This window comes from Oryx dammah, unplaced genomic scaffold, assembly GCF_014754425.2.
Source record: "Oryx dammah isolate SB20612 unplaced genomic scaffold, SCBI_Odam_1.1 HiC_scaffold_13, whole genome shotgun sequence".
In the NCBI taxonomy this organism is placed as follows: Eukaryota; Metazoa; Chordata; class Mammalia; order Artiodactyla; family Bovidae; genus Oryx; species Oryx dammah.
Window position 1 is genome coordinate 13,327,658 of NW_024070197.1, and position 22,521 is coordinate 13,350,178.

General features: G+C 42.6%; 1 protein-coding gene across 5 annotated transcripts; it reads right to left on the reverse strand.

The window, feature by feature from the left end:
• On the reverse strand, nucleotides 1–17,774 carry ZNF45 (zinc finger protein 45). 5 transcript variants are annotated; one of them, XM_040252540.1, is made up of 7 exons: nucleotides 13,049–13,256; nucleotides 9,392–9,553; nucleotides 9,235–9,307; nucleotides 7,756–7,813; nucleotides 5,721–5,847; nucleotides 4,571–4,666; nucleotides 1–2,574 (listed from the first exon to the last, which is right to left on the reverse strand). In XM_040252540.1, exons 4-7 carry the CDS (start codon nucleotides 7,768–7,770, stop codon nucleotides 749–751), a joined length of 2,064 nt encoding a protein of 687 aa, XP_040108474.1. In that variant the 5' UTR covers nucleotides 7,771–7,813; nucleotides 9,235–9,307; nucleotides 9,392–9,553; nucleotides 13,049–13,256; the 3' UTR covers nucleotides 1–748. The 5 variants fall into 5 exon arrangements, with proteins under 5 accessions (XP_040108474.1, XP_040108472.1, XP_040108475.1 ...); XM_040252538.1 differs by lacking the exon at nucleotides 13,049–13,256 and adding an exon at nucleotides 17,685–17,774 and having other exon boundaries at nucleotides 2–2,574; XM_040252541.1 differs by lacking the exon at nucleotides 13,049–13,256 and adding an exon at nucleotides 17,685–17,774 and having other exon boundaries at nucleotides 2–2,574; nucleotides 5,721–5,877.
• Between the last annotated feature and the right edge of the window lie 4,747 nt (nucleotides 17,775–22,521).

Sequence of the window (22,521 nt, forward strand, 5' to 3'; positions counted from 1 at the left end):
GTACACAAGAAAACATTTAGGTTTAATAGAAATGTGGTATATATTGATTTTGGTGATGATTACATAAGTAGATACATTTGTCAAAATTCATGAAGCTGTAAACTTCAGATTTATGCATGTGCTTGCATGCAAATTACATCTCAATAAGGAACTGTTTGCATACAAAATTGCTGGCCACACACAACCTGGTGATTCTGTACCCACTAATGGGTTATGACCTTCAGTTTGATAAGCACTAGTTCACAAGACCTGCAGGGTTGGGAAGATGACCTCAAGTGTCTAATCTAATCCTCCAAGCCTTGGAGAATTCCTCTGTTTACAAGTTTTTTGAAAATTTTAGAGAGGAACTGAATAAAAATTTCAAAAGTGACTGTTCTCCCTTTAACTCATTTAACATTCCTGGACACCTGCAGTGTGGTAGGCATTGAAGAGGCAGAGTGGACTTGATGTAAACAAAGTCCATGCCTTCTGGGAACTTCTACTCTAGTGGAAGAGATTTGGGCATTTCTGTCTTAGTACTTTTGGTTCCCTCCAGATCGGACCCATCCTTCCCATGCCTCTCATCCATGTAGTTTCTGCTAAATGTCAAGGTTCTGAATGAAGCTCTCTGTCTCCACATTCATGAGGCTTCTCTGCTGTGTGGTCACCCAACCACCATGACGGTTTGCGAGTTCTGGAGGAAATAAATGTTTTGTTTTCTATGACAGGACTATTTCAGCACGCATGTGAGGCATTAACACATGCAATTTTATAGAGATTCTTTGCTGTGTGTATTCTCTGATGAGGCAAAGTCCTTGTCACCCTCATCCCCAGCATGGACTCGCTGATGAATTGTAAGACTGGAGCTCCAACTGAAGCCTTTCCCACACTCTTCACATTTATATGGTTTTTCCCCTGTGTGGACTCTCTGATGGGCCTGGAGGTATGAGCTCCAACTGAAGACCTTACCACACTCCTCACACTTATATGGTTTCTCTCCAGTGTGAACCCTCTGGTGGGCTTGAAGGTATGATCTCTGTCTGAAGCGCTTACCACACACATCACATCGGTACGGTTTCTCTCCTGTGTGGACTCCACGATGAGCCAGAAAATTTGAAGCCCGACAGAAGCCTTTCCCACATTCCTCACACTGGTAGGGTTTCTCTCCAGTATGGCACCTCTGATGGGCCTGCAGCTGTGAGCCCACACTGAAGCCTTTCCCACACTCTGCACACTGATAGGGTTTCTCACCAGTGTGGACTCTCTGATGCACTTGAAGGCTTGAGAACTGACTGAAGGCCTTCCCACATTTTTCACATTTATAGGGCTTCTCTCCTGTGTGGATTCGACAATGAACGTTAAGATCTGAACTCCGGCTGAAGCCCTTCCCACATGTACCACATTTATATGGTTTTTCTCCAGTGTGGCTTCTCTGATGGGCCAGAAGATTTGAGGCCTGACTGAAACCTTTCCCACACTCCTCACATTTATATGGTTTCTCTCCTGTATGGACTCTAAAATGAATGTTAAAATCTGAGCTACGACTAAAGCCCTTTCCGCACGCATCGCATTGATAGGGTTTCTCACCACTATGGCCTCTCTGATGGTCCAGAAGATTTGAGGCCCGGCAGAAGCCCTTCCCACACTCCTCGCATTTGTAAGGTTTCTCTCCTGTGTGGCTTATCTGATGGGCTTGGAGGTGGGAACCCACACTGAAACCTTTCCCACACTCCTCACACTTATATGGTTTCTCACCTGTGTGGATTCTACAATGGATGTTCAGGTGTGAGCTATAACTGAAGCCCCTGCCACACGCATCACATTTGTAAGGTTTCTCCCCAGTGTGGATTCGCTGATGAGCCTGCAGGCGTGAATGCCAACTGAAGCCCTTCCCACACTCTTCACATTGATAAGGTTTCTTTTCCGTGTGAACTCTCTGATGGACATGGAGATAGGAGCGCTTACTGTAGCCCAGTCCACATTCCTCACATTTATAGGGTTTCTCCAATGGGTGGGCTATTAGAGGAGCCTGAAGACATGAGCTTTTTCTGCTGTTCCTCCTACACTCCTCTAATCTGTGTGGATTCTCTCCAGCGGGGACTCTTTGATGTTGATGCAGATACGACCTCTGACTAAAACCTCTATGTGACGTATCATGATTGTTCCGTTTTGCTCTATTGTGGACTCTCTGATGGGCTTGAAGACTTGAAAACCGACGGAAGGTGTTTTCACATTTTTCACATTTATAGGGCTTCTCTCTTGTGGAGGCTGTCTGGTTCATTTGAAGGTAAGAGCCCCATATGAAACCCTTCCCACACTCCACCCCTTTATAAGGTTTTCCTCCAGTGTAGTCTCTGCACTGAACTTGAAGATGGGAACTCTGACTGAAGTCTTTACTGAACTCATCTTTATAGAGTGTGTCACTTTGTTTTTCCAATTGAGAGCCAATTCCTTGAATAATTCCCATGGAATCTCGACACCTGGTTAATTCCTCTGTAACCTGTAGCCAGATTTTTGAGCAGAAAAATTCTTCGTGTGGCAGATACCTTAATCCAACTTCTTGAAGAGTCTCTATGCCATTTAGATTCTGATTTCCTAAGAGGATAAAGAAAATTAAAAGATGGGGCATATGAGTGCTTTGCTCAGAAATGCCAAGGTTATAAACTTAGGCCCACACCCTAAGGCCTTATGGGGACATGAAAAACTTCTATTTTTCTTCAGCATCATGTATCATTTGCATACCTCCAGACACCAAGAGGTGTTCCACCAGGCTCCCTTTCACTACACAGTTGTGGAATCCATTTAGAATCATAATAAGTTTCATAGGTGAAATATAAATTAGAGATCTAGTAGCTATAGAGCAAGAAAAATACCTCCTAGGGAATGTTTACCAAGACAAGGCTGCATGTTACTCAAAGCCTTACTTTCTCTGCTGCAACAAATGTTTAATAAACAGCTTTCACATAATTGCACATCTGATCCAAATGCTCAAAAGCTCATGTAAGACCCTTACTGACAGATTATCAGAAGACATTCCCAAGCAGTGGTGAAAACTTTTGCTTTATTAGAAGTTTACTCCACTGGAAGGAGCTTTGGAGGCCCTGGTAGGTTGGAAAGATAGATGTTTAGGAGAAAATAATATATTACCTAAGGGCCTAAAGTTCAGAGTATAAGCAGAGAGACTGGTCTTTTGTCTCCTGCTGGGAAATATCCTTCAGGAAGACAATATGCAGAGAAGTTTACTATAATAATATACACTATTCTAAAACTTCACATCAGTAAAATTCCTACAACTTCCATGGGGGGAGAAAAAAAGACTGAAAAATTAAAAGATAACCTAATCTTTAAAACAGAGTAAGACCTTGCAAGGAGTAAACAAATAGGGTGGAATACAGATTTTTAAAAGTCAGTATTGGACAGGAAGAGTTACATTCTCCTTGGAACTCTGTTCCACCAATTGGTCATATAGCTTGCTACTAACTTCTTTATAGAGTGTTTTTTAATGCCTTATCGGTGATGCTTCTTTTATTACCAAACAATATCATATACTAAATTCTCCCTTTATTCTACATTCCCGGAAATCTCCATTAGCCATACATTGTCTTGTTTTTACATAGCACATATTCCCATCTGACATACTATATACATAGTATAGGGCACAAAAAGTCCTCGATCTTTTTCATTTTATGTCTTCTCCTGCTTGAATGTAATACCCACAGGGACAAGCATTTTGTACTGTTCGCATGTTTATCACCACTCCCAGAACTCTGTCTGATATGGTCAGTGTTTCAGAAGTACATGCTGGATGGATAAATAAATCCTAGTTTGATGTCTCTGTGACAGTTTGAGCCATGTTACAAAAGTAAAAGAGCTTGTGCAAGTAACTTACTCATCACAGGAAAGGAAGTGGAAACAGCTGGGAAGCTGAAAGGCTTCACTAGATGCAGGGCTAACCTAAGTGAATGTTGCTGACAGAAAATCACGATGATCATAAAATCAGGGAATTTCCTGGTGGTCTAATTGTTAGGACACTGCGCTCTCATTGCCAAGGGCCTAGGTCGGATCCTTGATCGGGGAACTAAGATCTCACAAGCCACACGTTGTGAAAAAGAAAAAAAAAAAATCTTGGCAAGAATCACTCGGAAGGCAAAAAAAATAAAAAAGCATAGGGCATAAAGATGGCCATGGGGCATACAGATGGACTGTTTCTGAAATTCTTATACCCTTCTCCTGTATGGGTAAAGATTTTCCCTTTTCATTTAGGAGTCAATATTTAGACCCTTATGTTACCCCTGCCCTGTGAAAAAGTTGTTTCTGAAAGTAGACTATAAAACTGATGGGCATAGGGGACATCACAAGCCACTTTCTATACTGGGATTTTATTTTGAATGAGAGATCTGAGCAGAGAAATGACAATGTTTGAATTTAAAAGAATCACTTGGAGTGGAGAATTGACTGTGAAAAAGCAAAGCAAAAGAGAGAGCATTACAAAGACTGTGGCAGTAATCCAGGCTACACTCTGACTTGGACCAGAGCCACAGGTGGAGAGGCGATGAGAAGGAGGACAGACTCAGAGTCATAGGACTCTCACCCGAGGAACAACAGCTCTGGGCTGCTGTCTTTATCATTTGCAGCTTTTCTTCTCTCTCTAATTGGGATGGTACGTCTGGTGTGAAGGATTGATGCCCTGCAAAGAGGCAAGGACAAACATTTAAGATGAATGTATTAGAAGCCCAAATTATGAAAAATTGTGGTTTACACTGTATCAACACTGACATCAAAATCAGTGTTTTCCAAGCTTTCGATTATGACCCATTGGCAGAAATATATTTTATGTAAAACCAAGGATGTGTAGTCATTGCTGTTGTTGTTTAATTGCTAAGCCATGTCCAACTCTTGAGACCGAATAGACTGTAGCCCACCAGGTTCCTCTGTCCGTGGGACTTTCCAGGCAAGAATACTGCAGTAGGTTGCCATTTCCTTCTCCAGGAGATCTTCCCGACCAAGGATCAAACCCATATCTCCTGCACTGCAGGTGGATTCTTTACCACTGAGCCACTTGAGAAGCCCCCAGGATATGTAGACTAAGTATAAAGTACTGGAAGACGTTATTTTCATTGCACCCTTTTCATCATTTCTCACACTATTCTTGCCAACAGGCCACAGTTTTTATTGCATCGTGCAGTTACTGCCAAGTGCTGTGATATTTTCTACCCTATTTTATTTCAGTTCCTTAAAGAATGACCCACTAATTGGAGATGATTACAATTTGAAAAGCCAAAAAGGTAGAGCAATCATGCGGACAATTTATAGTATGTTTACAAACACATTTTGGTCAGCAGAGAAAGAAAAATGCTATTTCTGTGGGACTTCCCTGGTGGTCCAGTGGTTATGAATCTGCCTTCCAATGCAGGGGATGCAGGTTCAGTCCCTGGTCAAGGAACTAAGTTCCCACATGCCATGGGGCAACTAAGCCAATGCACTGCAGCTAGAGAACGTGCACTTCAATGAAAGATCCTGCATGAAGCAACAAGATCCCGTGCGCCTCAACTAAGACCTGATGCAGCCATAAATAAATAAATATTAAAACAAACTAACAAACAGAAAGCTCTGCGATCTCTGCATCTCATGCTGATTAGAAAACCGAAATTCGGTTCAAGAGCTCCGAAGCTCTGCCTGTTCAAGGGCACATAACTATTGCAAGGGGTCTCTGTTCAGTCACAGAGGGCACCCATCCTCACCCACTGAGAGCAGGTTCCGGAAGTTCTCCAGCATCACTTCCTGGTACAGCTTCCTCTGGGCCAAGTCCAGCAGCCCCATCTCCTCCTCTGTGAAGACCACGGCCACATCCTTGAAGGTCACTGCCTCCTACAACATCAATCACACTCCTGATTCCCCCTGGAGGAAGGGTAACAACTGAGAAAAGTGGGCAGGATGTGTACAAAGTGGTTCCAGGTGCTGAGAGATCAGAGTCAATTTTACTGTAACATAATTATATGTCCCCAATAACGCATTTATATTGTATATAGTTTCCTTTTCATAATAAATGCTGGAAAGGACAACTTTTTATATAGATTTTTTTGCTTCCCTTCCGATTATTTCTTTAGGATAAGTTCCAAACAGTAAAAAATTACCATGTCAAAGAATAGGCAGCTTCAAAATTGTTACGTACAACAGCAGATTTTCATCTCAACTCTTCTCTTTATCCTACTCCAAGAGTATATCAGTTCAGTTCAGTCAGTCACTCAGTCGTGTCTGACTCTTTGCGACCCCATGAATTGCAGCACGCCAGGCTTCCCTGTCCATCACCAACTCCCAGAGTTCACTCAAACTGACGTCCATCGAGTCAGTGATGCCATCCAGCCATCTCATCCTCTGTCGTCCCCTTTTCCTCCTCCTCCCAGCATCAGAGTCTTTTTCAATGAGTCAACTCTTCTCATGAGGTGGCCAAAGTACTGGAGTTTCAGCTTTAGCATCATTCCTTTCAAAGAACAACTAGGGCTGATCTCCTTTAGAATGGACTGGTTGGATCTCCCTGCAGTCCAAAGGACTCTCAAGAGTCTTCTCCAACACCACAGTTCAAAAGCATCAGTTCTTCAGTGCTCAGCTTTCTTCACAGTCCAACTCTCACATAAGTAGCCCCAATTCTCCATATCCCACACTTTGAATATAACCATATTTTTAAATCCTAGGCAAACTTATCAGTAAAAGAACAACTAACTTGATTATCTGTACTTATTTGATCATTAATAAGGTTATCATATTTTCACATATTTACTAGGTGTTTTTATTTTGCCTCTTCAGAACGTGGCCTGTTAATATTCTTTTTTTTTTTAATTTTTATTTTTTTTCAGCAACAGAGGTATCCATGGATTCACAGAGGAGTAGCTTCCTTGTCTGAAGCAAGGTCCTGGAGCAAATCCTACTGTGTGTGTCCCATGACAGGCAGGACATAGCCAATATATATGTATTTTTTAATTACCTTGGCCGTACCACATGGCACGTGGGATCTTCGTTCCCCAACCAGCGACTGAAGCCACATCCCTCTGTAGTGGAAGCATGGAATATTTAACACTGGACCTCCAGGGAAGTCCCACCTGTTAATATTTTTTGCACATACTCCAACTGGGGTTTTATATTCAGATTCTGTAAAATTCCTATTACAGATTTCAAGCTTCGGTTTTTTGAGCATGGTGATGGACAGGGAGGCCTGGGGTGCTGCGGTTCATGGGGTCGCAAAGAGTCAGACATGACTGAGCGACTGAACTGAACTGATTACACATATTTTCACCCACATTTGGCTACTGTTCTTGTACAGCACTGGGGACAGTATGGTTTCACAACCTCGGCACTTCTGACATTCGAGGCCAGATGATTCTTTGTTGAAGGGGGCTGCTGCGTGCACTGCAGGGTGTTTAGCAGCGTCCCTGGCTCTTATGTACTGTATCAGTGACATCCCCCAAGTCACGACAGCAAAAAAGTTTCCAGACATGGCCTGAGGGCACAATCGCTCATGACTAAGAATCACTTGCCTACAGCATTATTTTAACATCTTCTATTCTACTCTGATATGTGAAATTACAAAAAAGTGATAAAGCAACAAAAATGAAACTATATTAAAATTAAAAATCAGTGATCATCTGGTACTCTTCTTGGAAGAGGTTCTCAGATGCCTACTGTTCACTTCAGGGCTTCCCGAGAAAGAGAAACAGGCTGTGTTTAATCGCTGAGAAATGAGGTGGCAACTCAATGTCTAGAAAGGCAAGCCCAACTCACCTTGAACTTAGACATTCTGTCCTCCTCCTTGTGGGGAACTGCTGAGTCTTAGGAAGGCCTGATGGGAGAAGAAGGAAAAAAACTGTCAAAGTCTGGTCAAGGATGTCCCTGACCCGTGTTGTTATTGTTCAGTTGCTAAGTTGTGTCTGACTCTTTTGAGAACCCATGGAATGCAGCCCATCACACTCCTTTGTCTATGGGATTTCCCAGGCAAGAATACTGGAGTGGGTTGCCATTTTCTTCTCTGGGGGACATTCCCCACCCAAGGATTGGACCCACAGCACAGCAGAAAATGGAGGGATTAACAATGTCTATCTCGTACAGCTACTGTCTTTGCTAAAATAATCAAATTGTATTCACAATTTCAGTACAACTTATGGGGCAAAATGCAGAGGCTAACCTAACATTTCACCATGTGAACAGAACTTATACTTTTAATTTTAATTAAAGCTGGAGTATAAAAACAAAACAATGCCTCGGATTGCTGTCAGAATTAAATGACTAGGCGGAAAGCTCAAAGAACACTTCCAAAGCACCTTATTTCTCAGTAGCAGCAGAAAGCAGGTCATGTTCAGTAACGAAAAACCTGTCCTCATAAATAGTTTCTATCACTGGATCCTTCGGAAGCTGTTGCTTTGTCATATGAAAATCACCTTTAGCCTCTGGCATGTTATTCTTGCTTGGTTTATCATACTTAATTTGATGCCTTTGCAGTAATATTTAAGATTAAATTGATGATTTTTTCCCTGTGTAAGATATATATCATATAAAACTTTAGATTTGAACCATTTTTTTAGGGTGTTGAGTTCATTAGGTGCGTTCACATTGTGAATCACCACCACTATCTGTCTCTAGAGCTTTTCCACCACCAGGAACTGAAACTGTACTCATCAAACACTTAACTCTGCACTGCCCATCCCCTTGGCCCCTGGGAACCACTATTCTACTTTCATAGCCGTAATGTCACATTTTTCATGACACTACGAATGACCACTTTTTCAAAGATATAAGACCTTGCTAATTTGACTTTGCTAACAGTGAAGTGAAGTGAAGAAGTGAAGTCGCTCAGTCGTGTCCGACTCTTGGCGACCTCATGGACTGTAGCCTACCAGGCTCCTCCCTCCATGGGATCCTCCAGGCAAGAGTACTGGAGTGGGGTGCCATTTTCCTTCTCCAGGGGATCTTCCCGACCCAGGGATCGAACCCTGGTCTCCCGCATTCCAGGCAGATGCTTTAACCTCTAAGCCACCAAGGGTAGGGCCTTAAAAAAACTCATATCACTGAGCTGAAGAAAAATTAACAGAACCCTATTATTTAACAGTAAGTTAATCAGTATGCCAATTTAATTAACAAGCTAATCACAGTAATGACAAAAACAATACAAATGGCAATGTTTAACCCTGGACAAGCACTAAGTATGTACTAAGGACCTTGAGAAGCAGGCGGCACACGCTGCTTCATTAGGCAGCTCCCACACACCTGTGAAGAATCTAGTGTCGTCCAAGCGGTGTGACGCTGGTCTGATCACCTCCACCTCTGCGCCTCCCCTCAGCTACAAGAGGAGAGAAAAAAAAGAGAATGTCAGTCCTAGGGTTACTGTGAGGGATGAATGAGCTAAATGCCCTTAGCACTGTACCTGGCATTTTAGAAAGTTCTCAGTAAACGATGATGGTCACGATTGTTGTTCCCACGTAACAGACGAGGAAGCCGAGGCTCGGCGAGGTCAAGAGGCAGGGGAGGAACCTGAATCCACTCTCACAAAGGAGCTAATCTTCTAGATCTTGTATCTCTGTTGCTTCTAAGGAAAAAAAAAAAAAAAAACACAGGTGGGAGTCTGAGGTCTCCTGGAAAGAGAAATGAGAGCAGCAGACAGACATGGAAACTGGAAAAGGCCTCTGAAGTCAGAGGATCTGCTGGAAGGACATGAGAACAGCGTCAGGAAGGGTGGAGGCTTTGGAATCAGACCACTGCTATTTGAATACTGGCATCTCCAACATCCTACTACTTAGTCCCAAGGTCTGATCTGTAAATCAGGAACTAACTTGGTTATGATTAACCAGTGACCAACAGAAGAGTCAAGATTTTCACCGAGAGCCTAACCTAATAGCACATCAGACTCACAGGGGAGTTTTAAAAAAAATGGTCAGACTTTAAACGGAAAGCAACTTTTAAAAGCTATATTTTTTAAATTGTTTTTTTTTTTTTTAAACAAAACAAAGACAAAGAAATGCTCAGAACTGATTCACAACTAATTAAATCAGGAACTGTGGAGGAGGGTTGCTAACATCTGCATTCTTACCCCTCTCCTAGCCCCCCAGCCTGTGATTTCATTGTCCAGTCAGGACACTGCACCAGGAAATGAAGCCCAGGTAATATGACACGGAGTGGTAACCGTGATCAACGTGCAGTGGTTTCCAAGCTCCCATCAGCTCTATTGTAAGGCCTAAAATTCCCAGTTCTACCCTGACAACTTTGAGCCTCACAGAGCCCAGAAGGCCTAACTCTTAGTTCCTCTGCTCTCTCCAGACATGACCTTTTCCCTGGGGAAGACGCCCCATCCACCTAGTTTGCCTGTGGGTTAACCATGTTTTTATTTATTCATTTATTGGTTGTACCTTGTGGCTTGTGGGATCTTAGTTCCCCAGCTAGGGATCGAACCTGGGCCCCTGAAATCAAAGTGCTGGGCCTAAAGACTGAACTGCCAGGAGATTCCCTTAACCATGTTTTATTTTAATTCATTAATCAACTAATTTATTTATTTGCCAGCACCACATGGCATGTGGAATCTTAGTTCCCCACCAGGGATCAAACACGTGTCCCCTGCAGTGGAAGTGTGGAGTCCTAACCACTGGACTGCCAAGAAGTCCCATCCCTTAACCATGTTTTTAGATTCTAGCTATTTAACATCTGTGATTCCTGACTTCGTCCTCAGTCTGTTGAATCACAGGGCCAGACTGTCAACCACGGTCAGTAACACATTCCCTACAAGCCAGCTTTCCAAGGCATGTGAGGGTCACAAGGGTCCATAACATGTTATGGAAAAAATTCAAACACACTTTTTAGTCAATGTAAGATAACCTGCCCAACCACCGCCCCCTGCTCTCCTGTTCTTAGTGCCCCAAAGGGGGATGTCACCACCTACTTACTTCCCACCACTATAGTCATAAAGACATAGTCCTCTTGCTCGGCTCCATGAGTCCTGTGTGTGACAGGCCTTGTACGGCCCTGGGTGGCATGCTGTGTCTCTTTTTCAGGGAAACTATAAGTACAGAAAACCTTCTTTCTTGGTAACCTCCCCAGGCTGTCATTCAATCACCTCTACAAATGAAGATCTGACACAGTTCACCCCATCAAATGATCAGATGTAGCCCACCTAGTTCTCAGCCTAACAGGTTTCGCCTCTGTGCCAGCTTCAAAATTGGTCAAGCAAGCCAACCACATCCTCCCGCCAGAACCAAGGGTTACTCTGCTGCTGCTGCTGCTAAGTCGCTGCAGTCGTGTCCGACTCTGTGCCACCCCACAGATGGCAGCCCGCCAGGCTCCCCCATCCCTGGGATTCTCCAGGCAAGAACACTGGAGTGGGTTGCCATCCTACCCTCTGTTTAATACAGAGCCTGCCTCCCAGAGCCACTGCTGCTTCATTCTAGTCCCAAGTGCAACCATGCGTGGCCTTGCATGGCTGTGTGTGATAAACAAACTGCTGCCAACCTCATCTGCCTGGTGCAGATGCCTCATATTGTTTAGGACAGGGATTCTGCCTTCCTAAATAAGGTGAACAGGAAGTGATTGGAACACCATCACAATCATCCAGAAAGCTAAAAAAGAACACATTAGTCCAGGGACTTCCCTGGTGGTCCAATGGTTAAGATTTTGCCTTCCACTGCAGGGGATGTGGGTTCAATCTCTGATCAGGGAGATTCCACATGCTTCATAGGCAAAAAGCCAAAACATAAAACAGAAACAATACTGTAAAAAAAAAAAAAATTCAATAAACAAACAAACTAACCCACAGAAGCCCAGACTCATTGAAATGGTAAAAGGACTGGGTTTTTACAGTTTTTACCAACTTCCTTAGGTGATTCTAATATGGCGCAAGTTTGGGAACCACTGCAGTATTCTATTCTGCCCCTCAGAGTGTTATCTGAAACGCCTAATAGCCAGGAAGCTCAGGGAAGGGCTAGAACTGGCACTCAGGCCTCCTGATGACTAGCCTCCTGCTTCTCTCTGTTGTAAGATGCCCTCAAAGGTCTAAAGAGGTAAGAGTAATTTGTAAATGCCCTGGGAGGCAAATCCTCAGAGGAAAAATGGAGGCTTCCATTTACACCAGTGGTGCCCAGCTGAAACATAATGCAAGTTACATGGGTAATTTAAATGTTTCTAGCAGACACACTGAAAAATGTAAAAAGTCTCACGTGACCAATGGCTACCATAGTGAATGGTACAGACTCAGGCCTTTTTAAAGCAATAGAGACCATATGATTATCCCTAGGAACTGCTGCTGCTGCTGCTAAGTCGCTTCAGTCATGTCCGACTCTATGCGACCCCACAGACTGCAGCCCACCAGGCTCCCCTATCCCTGAGATTCTCCAGGCAAGAACACTGGAGTGGCTTGCCATTTCCTTCTCCAATGCATGAAGGTGAGAAGTGAAAGTGAAGTCACTCAGTCATGTCCTATTCTTAGTGACCCCATGGACTGTGGCCTACCAGGCTGCTCCATCCATGGGATTTACCAGGCAAGAGTACTGGAGGGGGGTGCCATTGCCTTCTCCACCCTGGGAACTGACTAAGTTCAAAAGACAACCAATTCTGTTAGTTATCACTTTCAACAAAGGTTATTATGGAAACGATTCATTTTTGCTCAACTGTATGGTCAAATTGAAGTATTAAAAGAATAAAATGGGGGAGAAAAGAAAACCCTAAAATATTCTTTGCCCTTTTAAGAACTCACTGCATTTTTCATACTGCATACTCTTCTGTAATAGAAAAAAAAGTACAACTGTAGTCTATAATACATATAGGATGTATTACGTGCCAGGCACCATTTCAAGCACTTTCCACATCATATTTCTTTTAATCATCACGTGCCCAACTCTTTGTGCCCCCCTCAGCTGTAGCCCGCCAGGCTCCTCTGTCCATGGAATTCTCCAGGCAAGAATACTGGAGTGGGGTACCATTTCCTTCTCCAGAGGATCTTCCTGACCCAGGGATCGAACCCAGGTCTCCTGCATTGAAGGCATATTCTTTACCATCTGAGCCACTAGGGAAGCCCCCCAAACTTTAATTCTGTGGTTACCTGATGTGAGAAAACCGAGGCACAGAGAAGTTAAGAAAGCTGTGCTGGTCACAGAGTGCTGGAACAAGGAGATTTTAAAGCCAGCTGCTGAGGTTTGACTCTGGCTCTGCCCCTTGCTGGGTCACCAGGTCATTTATTCAACTGTCTTCGACTGTTTCTTCATTTTAAAAATGACAATAATAATTATTGCACACAGAGCACTGGAAATTCATTGAAACAGAAGAGGTGCCAAACAAATGTTAGCTCTTCTCAGCATCCCTATCACGATCCTGACATAACAAACAAAAAACGGAACACTAACATCGATTTGACAACAAACTTATGGTTACCAGGGGAAGGCAGAGGGACAAATTAGGAGTTTGGGATTAAAATATACACAGTTCTATGCACAAAACAGATAATCAACAAGAACTCACTGTATAGCACAGGGAACTATGCTCAGTATTTTATAATAACCTTTAGGGAAAAGAATCTGAAAAGAGTATATATACATATGTACTGAATACATATATACATATATGCACATATATATAAATAACTGAATCACCGTGCTGCATACCTGAAACTAACATGAAAGTAAAAGTCACTCAGTTGGGTCCGACTCTACTGGAGTGGGTACCCTTTCCCTTCTCCAGGGGATCTTCCCAACCCAGGGATCAAACACCAGGTCTCCCACATTGCAAGCGGATTCTTTACCAGCTGGGCCACAAGGGAAGTCCAAGAATACTAGAGTGGGCAGCCTATCCCTTCTCCAACAGATCTTCCCAACCCAGGAATCGAACCAGGGTCCCCTGCATTGCAGGTGGATTCTTTACCAACTGCGTTATCTGGAAAGCTCAAAACTAACAACATTGTAAATTAACTATGCTTCCATTTTAAAAAAAAATTGATTTGCTTCCAAGGAAATCTGTCTTACAGCATGACAATATTAGGCACGATGATACATCAACTTTTTTTTTAAGGTAAAAAGTGGATTTACTTAGAGAGAAACACACTTCACAGAGTGTGGGCCATCCCAGAAGGCAAGAGAGTTGATGATACATCAAACTTTGAGCGCTTGAGAAAAGTTGGTGAATTCTACAGCTCGCCAAAGGAAAGTGAGGCACCAGACAAGGCATATGTCTATAGATTGCCTTTCTACTTTGTTCTCTAACTCCAGGCTATAGCCCCTCTGGGCAACTCTTTGCATCACACTTACTCACTAAATAACTCCTCTATGCCGACCCTGTGCTGGACTCTCCAAAAAGAATAGGACCAGGTCCATGAATCAGAGGTCCCTGTAGCCTAACAGGAGCAAAGGATGAAACTGAGAGTTACATGCCCATGGCAAGTGCAACTCCAAAGAAGCACAGGAAATTTATCATTTTCCTTTCATAATTCCAACTCTTTCTAACTTTCTTATATAAAAAACATTCTCCTAGTGGCCAAGTGTGAAAAATCTTAGAGTTGCTGTTAATACCTATGGACTGAATTCTGAGTCCCACCCCTATACTGACACATAGAAGTCCTGATCACCAGAACCTCAGAATGTGACTGCATTGGCAGACAAGGCATTTAAAGGGGTGATTAAGTTAAAATGAGGTCATTAGGGTAGGCCCTAAATCAATCTGACTGGTATCCTTCTATGAAGAAATTGGACATAAACAGGGATAGTAGGGGCATGCACACACACAAAGGGAAGACCTTGTGAGGACATGACAAGAAGGCAGCCATCTGCAAGCCACGGAGAGAGGCCTCAGAAGAAACCAAATCTGCTGACAGACTCCTAGCTCCTTTTTGTTGTCTTGCCAGCCAGGCTGTGATATTTTGTACCAGTAGAAGCTGAAGCTCCAATACTTTGGCCATCTGATGCAAAGAGCTAACTCACTGGAAAAGACTGATGGCAGGAGGAGACGGGGACAACAGAGAATAAGATGGTTGATGGCATCACCGACTGGATGGACATGAGTTTGAGCAAGCTCTGGGAGTTGGTGATGGACAGGGAAGCCTGGCATGCTGCAGTCCATGGGGTTGCAAAGTGTCGGACATGACTGAGAGACTGAAGTGAGGCACTGTACTTCAGATACACTAACGTATTTATTCTCATCTAACCATGTCATGATCTTTAACTGCAGCTTACTTGTTTTTATGATATATCGCCCCCTGCTGCAACTCAGTAGTCCATCTTGAATTTTTTTCCCACTTTTACATACATGGATCTGTCATTTCAGGTGCCTCTCATATTCAGTGACATGTCAGTGACGTGGCATGTTGCCGTACATCGGGTTGCAAAGAGCCGGATCCAACTGAATGACGGAACAAGTTTTAGCAAACTAATATAGTCTCGGTATAATAATTAATGTTTAAGTTCTATTGACTCAACATCTGGGTTTGCTTTAAAATACTCAACGGGAAAAACCTGTGCATGGGAGAGAGCGATGCAACAAGATCAGCAAGAACTGAAGCAGGATGACTGTTACACAGGAGTCATTATTTTACACTTTGTGGGGCTTCCCCGGTGGCTCAGATGATAAAGAATCTGCCAGCAATGAGAGACCCGGGTTCTATCCCTGGGTCGGAAAGATCCCCTGGAGAAGGGAAAGGCAACCCACTCTGGTATTCTTGCCTGGAGAATTCCAGGGACAGAGAGCCTGGCAGGTTGTCTGGAAATTTCCAGAATTAAGAGTTAAGGATATGAATAATCTGATAATAATTATATATAATATAGATAAATACTTATAGAAAACCTGCTGAACAGAAATGCACTTAAATGTTGATAATCGTCTGTATCTTATAGGTCTGTGTCCTATATACGTCATACACATCCTATAAGTTTTAACATACGTATCTACATGGGTAATTCTCAATGGTTTTGACTATGTCATAGCTCTACATTTTCTGAATTCTCTACAATGAATGTACATTTCTTCTATAATCAGTACACAAGCTTTAAATAATATTTAAAATAAGATTAAATGAGAATGCTTTCAAATTTTTACAAAGATGGCCAAACTCACTAACCCTGCTTTCAAATCCTCTCCAATGAAATTTCAACCTACCTGAACAAATTGATCCCAAAAGTCTCCTCTGCAGCCAGTTTCCTAATGGTTGACTATTTCGATAGACTGCTTTTCTATCTACGAAAGGCAAGTGAGTACTGAGAGGGTAACAGGCAGGAAGGCCAAGGGTCTCCAAACAGAGGAAATAGCCTGCAAGTGTCGGACATTTTTATCTCTCCTAAGCGACAGGAGGCAACAAACTAGCGATATTTTTTTCCTTCTCTATACAAATTTAAAAGGTTTCTCTTAAAATACTGTGTTGCCATAATGACACCTGGTTTCACCTGAAGTTCAGTTCAGTTCAGTTCAGTTGCTCAGTCGTGTCCGACTCTTTGCGACCCCATGAATCGCAGCACTCCAGGCCTCCCTATCCATCACCATCTCCCGGAGTTCACTCAGACTCACGTCCATCGAGTCCGTGATGCCATCAAGCCATCTCATCCTCTGTCGTCCCCTTCTCCTCCTGAGCCCAATCCCTCCCAGCATCAGAGTCTTTTCCAATGAGTCAACTCTTCACATGAGGTGGCCAAAGTACTGGAGCTTCAGCTTTAGCATCATTCCTTCCAAAGAAATCCCAAGGTTGATCTTCAGAATGGACTGGTTGGATCTTGCAGTCCAAGGGACTCTCAAGAGTCTTCTCCAACACTATTCTCAAACCTAGAGATAACCAATGCCTTTTTCTTATGGAAATGTTTGTCTTAAGCTATGCTAATGTACTATGCATTTACCCCAAACTCTGTCTTCAAGCTCATTCTGCCTTTTGGCTCAGAACCTACTTGACAAACCAGTACGTTATACTCAGATATTGTTCCTCTAAATGAAATTATTTGTATGGTGACCTGCCCTTCTTCAAGATTCAAGTTAATCATGTTATGGCCCAGGATGAACCATTTGGTGCCAAGATTATCCCAAAATGCATCTTATGCGTGAGGGGCCTGGTGCCATTCTGAGTTTTAAGACATTCCTTTCTTTCATTAACAGACTGCTAGTGACTATATAACATCCAGCTGAAGACTAGCAGGGGGGTACTTTCTGCCCCCTTCTGATGCTTATGTCAGAAGCTTTTGCTATCTCCTGTATACTTTAATAAAACTTTATTACAACAAAAGCTCGGAGCGATCAAGCCTCGTCTCTGGCCCCGGATTGAATTCTTCTCCGTCGGGTGCCAAGAATCCCGGCGTCTTTGCGGGGATTCAACAACAACCTTTCAGTACCTGCCTTATACTCTTAGTATCCCTTTTTATAGAAAAGGAATCCAAGAAACAGAAAGAATAAATTCGCATCCAACGTTACCTCGCTAGGAAGTAACTAACGATGTGGAAGGTGCTGGAGGAGGCAGATGGGACAGCAAAGAGACGTGGAGACAGTCAAACTGTCGATTTCAGTCCGCCTACAACCCCAGGACTTGTGAACCGCCCCAAACGCAGAGAAATCCAGCCGGTAATAGGAAGGCAAGCGGCCGCCCTCGCCCTTCCATCCCGCCCTCTGTCGCAAGTCGCGGCTGTTCTGCCCTGCTACCCAAGACCGAGTCCAGCTGATCCCAGGACCGGGCCAGAAAAGTTAAAAGAGACGGCAAGCTCCCAGGGTATCACACCTACCTGTGAGAACCGAAGGCCGCAATCGCAACCTCCTAAAGCGGAAATACCTCCAACTATTCGCAGCTCCTGGACTATTTCCCAGGATCCCCGAGAGGGGCAGGAGCTACTGCCCCGCCTCCTGACCAGAAGTGACGTTTCCGACATCCCAGGCCTGAATCGAATTTCCCAGAATCCACGAAAGCAGCGAGGTTCGTGTTTTTGCCCTCCGGTAGGCGAAATACCACCAGACACACACAGCGCTGGATTATGCCTTTTCTATTTCCCCAGGACAGCGAATAACTCCTCCGCGCTTTCCGGGAGCGGAAGTTCCAAATCACAGGACGCCTCCGAGACTACACGTCCCAGAATGCTCTCTGCCGCTGAGCTTCCCACCTGTCTGCAATTTTACTTTTGAATTAGTAGGTGGAGTATGTGTAAGCCGTCGGGCGCTTGTAGAACTTGGCTTTTTTTTTTTTTCCCCCTCGTTGTTTCCTGACAGAAATTGGAAATATGTATGGAAAAGTAAATGGCAAATAATTGTAAAGGCGTGGTATGTGCGAAGGAAAAATAAGAGATGGTAAAAGGGACGGGCTGAGCTATAATGAACCATCTTCTTTACTACCTGGCCCTGTATTCAGCCTTGGCCAAGAAAATGAGAGGCAACCATTGGATGGGACATGAAACAGAAGCAGAAAAATGCTCCGCTTTTCTTTGCTTTGGTTTTCTTACATCGTTAGGGAATTGAAATATTACTTGTATTTTGAAAAAGTTATTCGTCTTCCAATTAAAAATCACACCATATAATTCTTATTCCTTTTTAATCGGTTAATTGACGTGTAATTTTAAGGTACAACATATGTTGATTTGATGCATTAATGTATTGCAATATGATAATCATCTTACTGTCAACTAACACTTCTATCACCTCAACTAGTTTTCATGACTCTTTTTGGTTTCAGAACAATTAGGGTCTAGTCCCTTAGAAACTCTGAAGTTTATAATACAGTATTATTGATTAAATCACTATACTGTCCATTAGCTCTCCAGAACTTATCTCCTAGTCCAAATTTGTACCCTTAAAAACAGTATCCTATTTACATCCAGCCCCCGAATCTGTAATAGCTATCATTCTACTCTGTATTTATGAATTCACCTTTTTTAAGATTCCACATATAAGTGATAGATAATAAACAACATCTCTCTGTCTGATTTAATCTCACTTTAGCATAATATCCACCTTTGCTGTTGCAAATGGGTCTGCTTCTTTTCTTTCTTATGGCTGAATAATTCCATTGTATATATGCCACAACGTCAACACTTAGGTTGTTTCCATATTGTGAATAACACTGAAAGAAACATGAGAGTGCACATACCTCTTCAAATAACTATTTTCATTTATTTTGAATATCCAAGCAGAAGTAGAATTGCCACGTTAGTTGCTCAGTCCTGTCCAACTCTTCGTGATCCCATGGACTGCAGCCTGCCAGGCTCCTCTGTCCGTGGAATTTTTCAGGCAATAATACTGGAGTGGGTAGCCATTCCCTTCTCCAGGGGATCTTCCCGACCCAGGGTCTCCGGCATTGGAGGCAGATTCTTTACCACCTGAGCTACTGGGAAGCCCATTTTTGTAGTAGAGTTTGGAATTAGGAAGTGGGATGTCTCTGGCTTTGTTCTTCTTTCTTCTGATTGCTTTGGCTATTACAGGTTTTTGTGGCTCCATACTAAATTTTATAATTTTTTTTTCTATTTCTGTGAAATATGCCATTGGAATTTTGATACAAGTTGCACTGAGTCTATAGATGGCTTTTAGGTAGTAGGGACATTTTAATGATATTAATCCTTCTGATCCAAGTACACAGGATATTTTTCTGCTTATTTGTATCTTCAATTTCTTCCATGAAAGTCTTATCATTTTTCGTATACAGGTCTTTCATCGCCTTATTTAAATTTATTCCTAAGTATTTTTATTGTCTTTAGTGATACCGTGAATGGAATTATTTTACATATGTTACTGTATAAAAATAGCAACCGGTTTTTGTATGTTAATTTTGTATTATTCAACTTGACAGAAGGCACTGATGAGTTCTAACAGTTTTGATGTATAGTGTTTAGAAAATATATATGTATTTATATATCTCTTTTGTTTGTATCTGCAAAGGCAATTTTATTTCTTCCTCTCTGACTTGGATGCCTTTTAATTTCTTTATATTTTGATTGCTCAGCTAGGACTTCCAGTACTCTGTGGAATAGAAGCGGTGAGAGTGGGCACCTTTGTTTTGTTTGTTTGTAAAGGAAAAGCTTTCAACCTTTCACCACTGAGTACGACGTTCTCTCTGAGTTCGCTGTATATGGCTTCTATTATGTTATGTTCCATCTATACCAATTTGTTGAGAGTTTTTTATCATGAAAGGATGTTGTACTGTCAAATGCTTTTTCTATATCTATTGAGATAGTCCTATGATTTTTATCTCTCATCCTGTTAAAGTGATCTAATGTGGTACATACTGCATATGTTGAATCATCCTTGTATTGGAGGGATAAATTCCACTTGGTACTAGTGTTGTTTAGTCACTAAGTCATGTCTTTTGTGACCCCGTGGCCTGTAGCCTGCCAGGCTCCTCTGTCCCTGGGATTTCCTGGGCAAGAATACTGGAGTGGGTCGCCATTTCCTTCTCCAAGGGATCTTCCCAACCCAGGGATCAAACCCATGTCTCCTGCATTGGCAGTCATATTCTTTACCACTGAGCCACCAGGGAAGTCCTGGTCCTAGTATATGATCCTTATAATTCTCTGTTGAGTTCAATTTGTTGATATTTTGTTGAGAATTTTTGCATCTATGTTTTTCAGAGATATTAGTCTGCAGTTTTCTTTTCTTGTATTCATCTTTTTGTGATGGGCTTGTTTCACTTAACACAATGTTCTCTGGATACATCCGTGTTATAGCATGTGTCAGAATTTCTTCTTTTTAAGGGTAAGTAATAGTTGACTCATTGGAAAAGACTCTGATGCTGGGAGGGATTGGGGGCAGGAGGAGAAGGGGACGACAGAGGATGAGATGGCTGGATGGCATCACTGACTCGATGGACCTGAGTCTGAGTGAACTCCGGGAGTTGGTGATGGACAGGGAGGCCTGGCGTGCTGTGATTCACGGGGTCGCAAAGAGTCGGACACGACTGAGCAACTGAACTGAACTGGACTGAATAGAGTATAAAATATCCAAATGATTTGCCAAATAAATAGCAAATCCTTTAACCCAAATCTTAAAGTTATTCATCCATAAAGGTGCAACATTTCTCTCATTCATTGTTGAGAAGAGTAAGGCAACTTATCGTCACTCACCAAGATATACAGTCATAATATCACAGGGTTCTATGTTCATATAATCAGATCACACATTTCCATCTCATGTAGTTTCTCACTTAATAAGCCTGTTCACACTTAATAAACCTGTTTTAAGTAATCCACATACACAATATCCATAAAATGCCCACATAATAAAAGCATGTCTTTCAAGGCATCACATACATTTTAAGTCATACTCACAGATAAAAACATACAATCTCATAACTAAAGCCATAATCTCACAGGCCTCAAAGTGTGTATTATATTATATAATTCCACACACAGTCACAAAAGCACTCAAACTTTTTAATGCTTATTTAAAAAGAGTCTGGGAAGAGAAGTTTTATTAGGAGACCAAAATATGTGTTCAAACTTCATTTTCAAGGTGCCCAGACAGCTGGGGATGGAAATGTTCCACTTCATCCTGGGGTCATGGAAAACTCACATGAGGGAAAGTCAGAGTTTACCACAGTTTCACCTAAGGTCAGCAGGTACAGTGCTGTTTTCACAAGTCCCACTGAAGAGGAATAAGGCTGGATTGAAATCTCGGGTAGATGCGGGGCTGTGTTAGAACTTCATCAATAAACAGAAAATAAAAATAACAGTATTTTGTGATTCTTTAGATATAGTAATAATAATAAGTTGAGTTTCTTTGAATTAAACATTTCCTTTGACCAAAAATTAATGTTTATTTCTGATTTTAAAAGACTTTTTGGTAGGCCCTGAATATTCACTGGAAAGACTGATGCTGAAGTTCCAATATTTTGATGTGAAGAGCCGACTCACTGGAAAAGACACTGATGTTGGGCAAGATTGAGGACAGGAGAAGGTGGCGACAGAGGATGAGATGGTTGGATGGCATCACGGACTCAATGGACATGAATTCGAGCAAACTCTAGGTGATAATGAAGGAAAGGGAAGCCTGAGGTGCTGCAGTTCATGGTGTCACAAAGAGTTGGGAAAAGCGACTAAACAAGAACAACAAAGAGTATTGTGGACACTAGGCATTTTGCATACTGTGTCTAATGGATGAGTTGGCCCTGCTAGTGTATGTCTCTGGCAAAAGTCAGCCAGATGTAGCCTTTAAGGGAAAGAAATGCAAGATACTGGGCAGGAGGAATTTCAGGGTGGGGTTGGAGGAGTGGGAAGGAAGTGTGCTTAACAAGTTTTATAATATCTCAAAATCTGAAACAAACCATCTTCACATTTACACTCTAGGAAACAAACCAAACAGAAACACAATTCCATACATGGTGGTTGTTTAGTCGCTAAGTCGTGTCTGACTCTGTGTCCTCAAGGACTGTAGCCTGCCAGGCTTCTCTGTCCATGGGATCTCCCAGGCAAGAAAACTGAAGCAGGCTGCCATTTCCCCCTTCAGGGGATCTTTCCCACTCAGGGATACAACCCCATCTTCTGCATTGACTGGCGGATTCTTTACTGCTGAGCCACAAGGGAAGCCGCCATACATGGTTACAGACACACATTGTGGTCCCACAAAAACACAGAGAATGAAAAC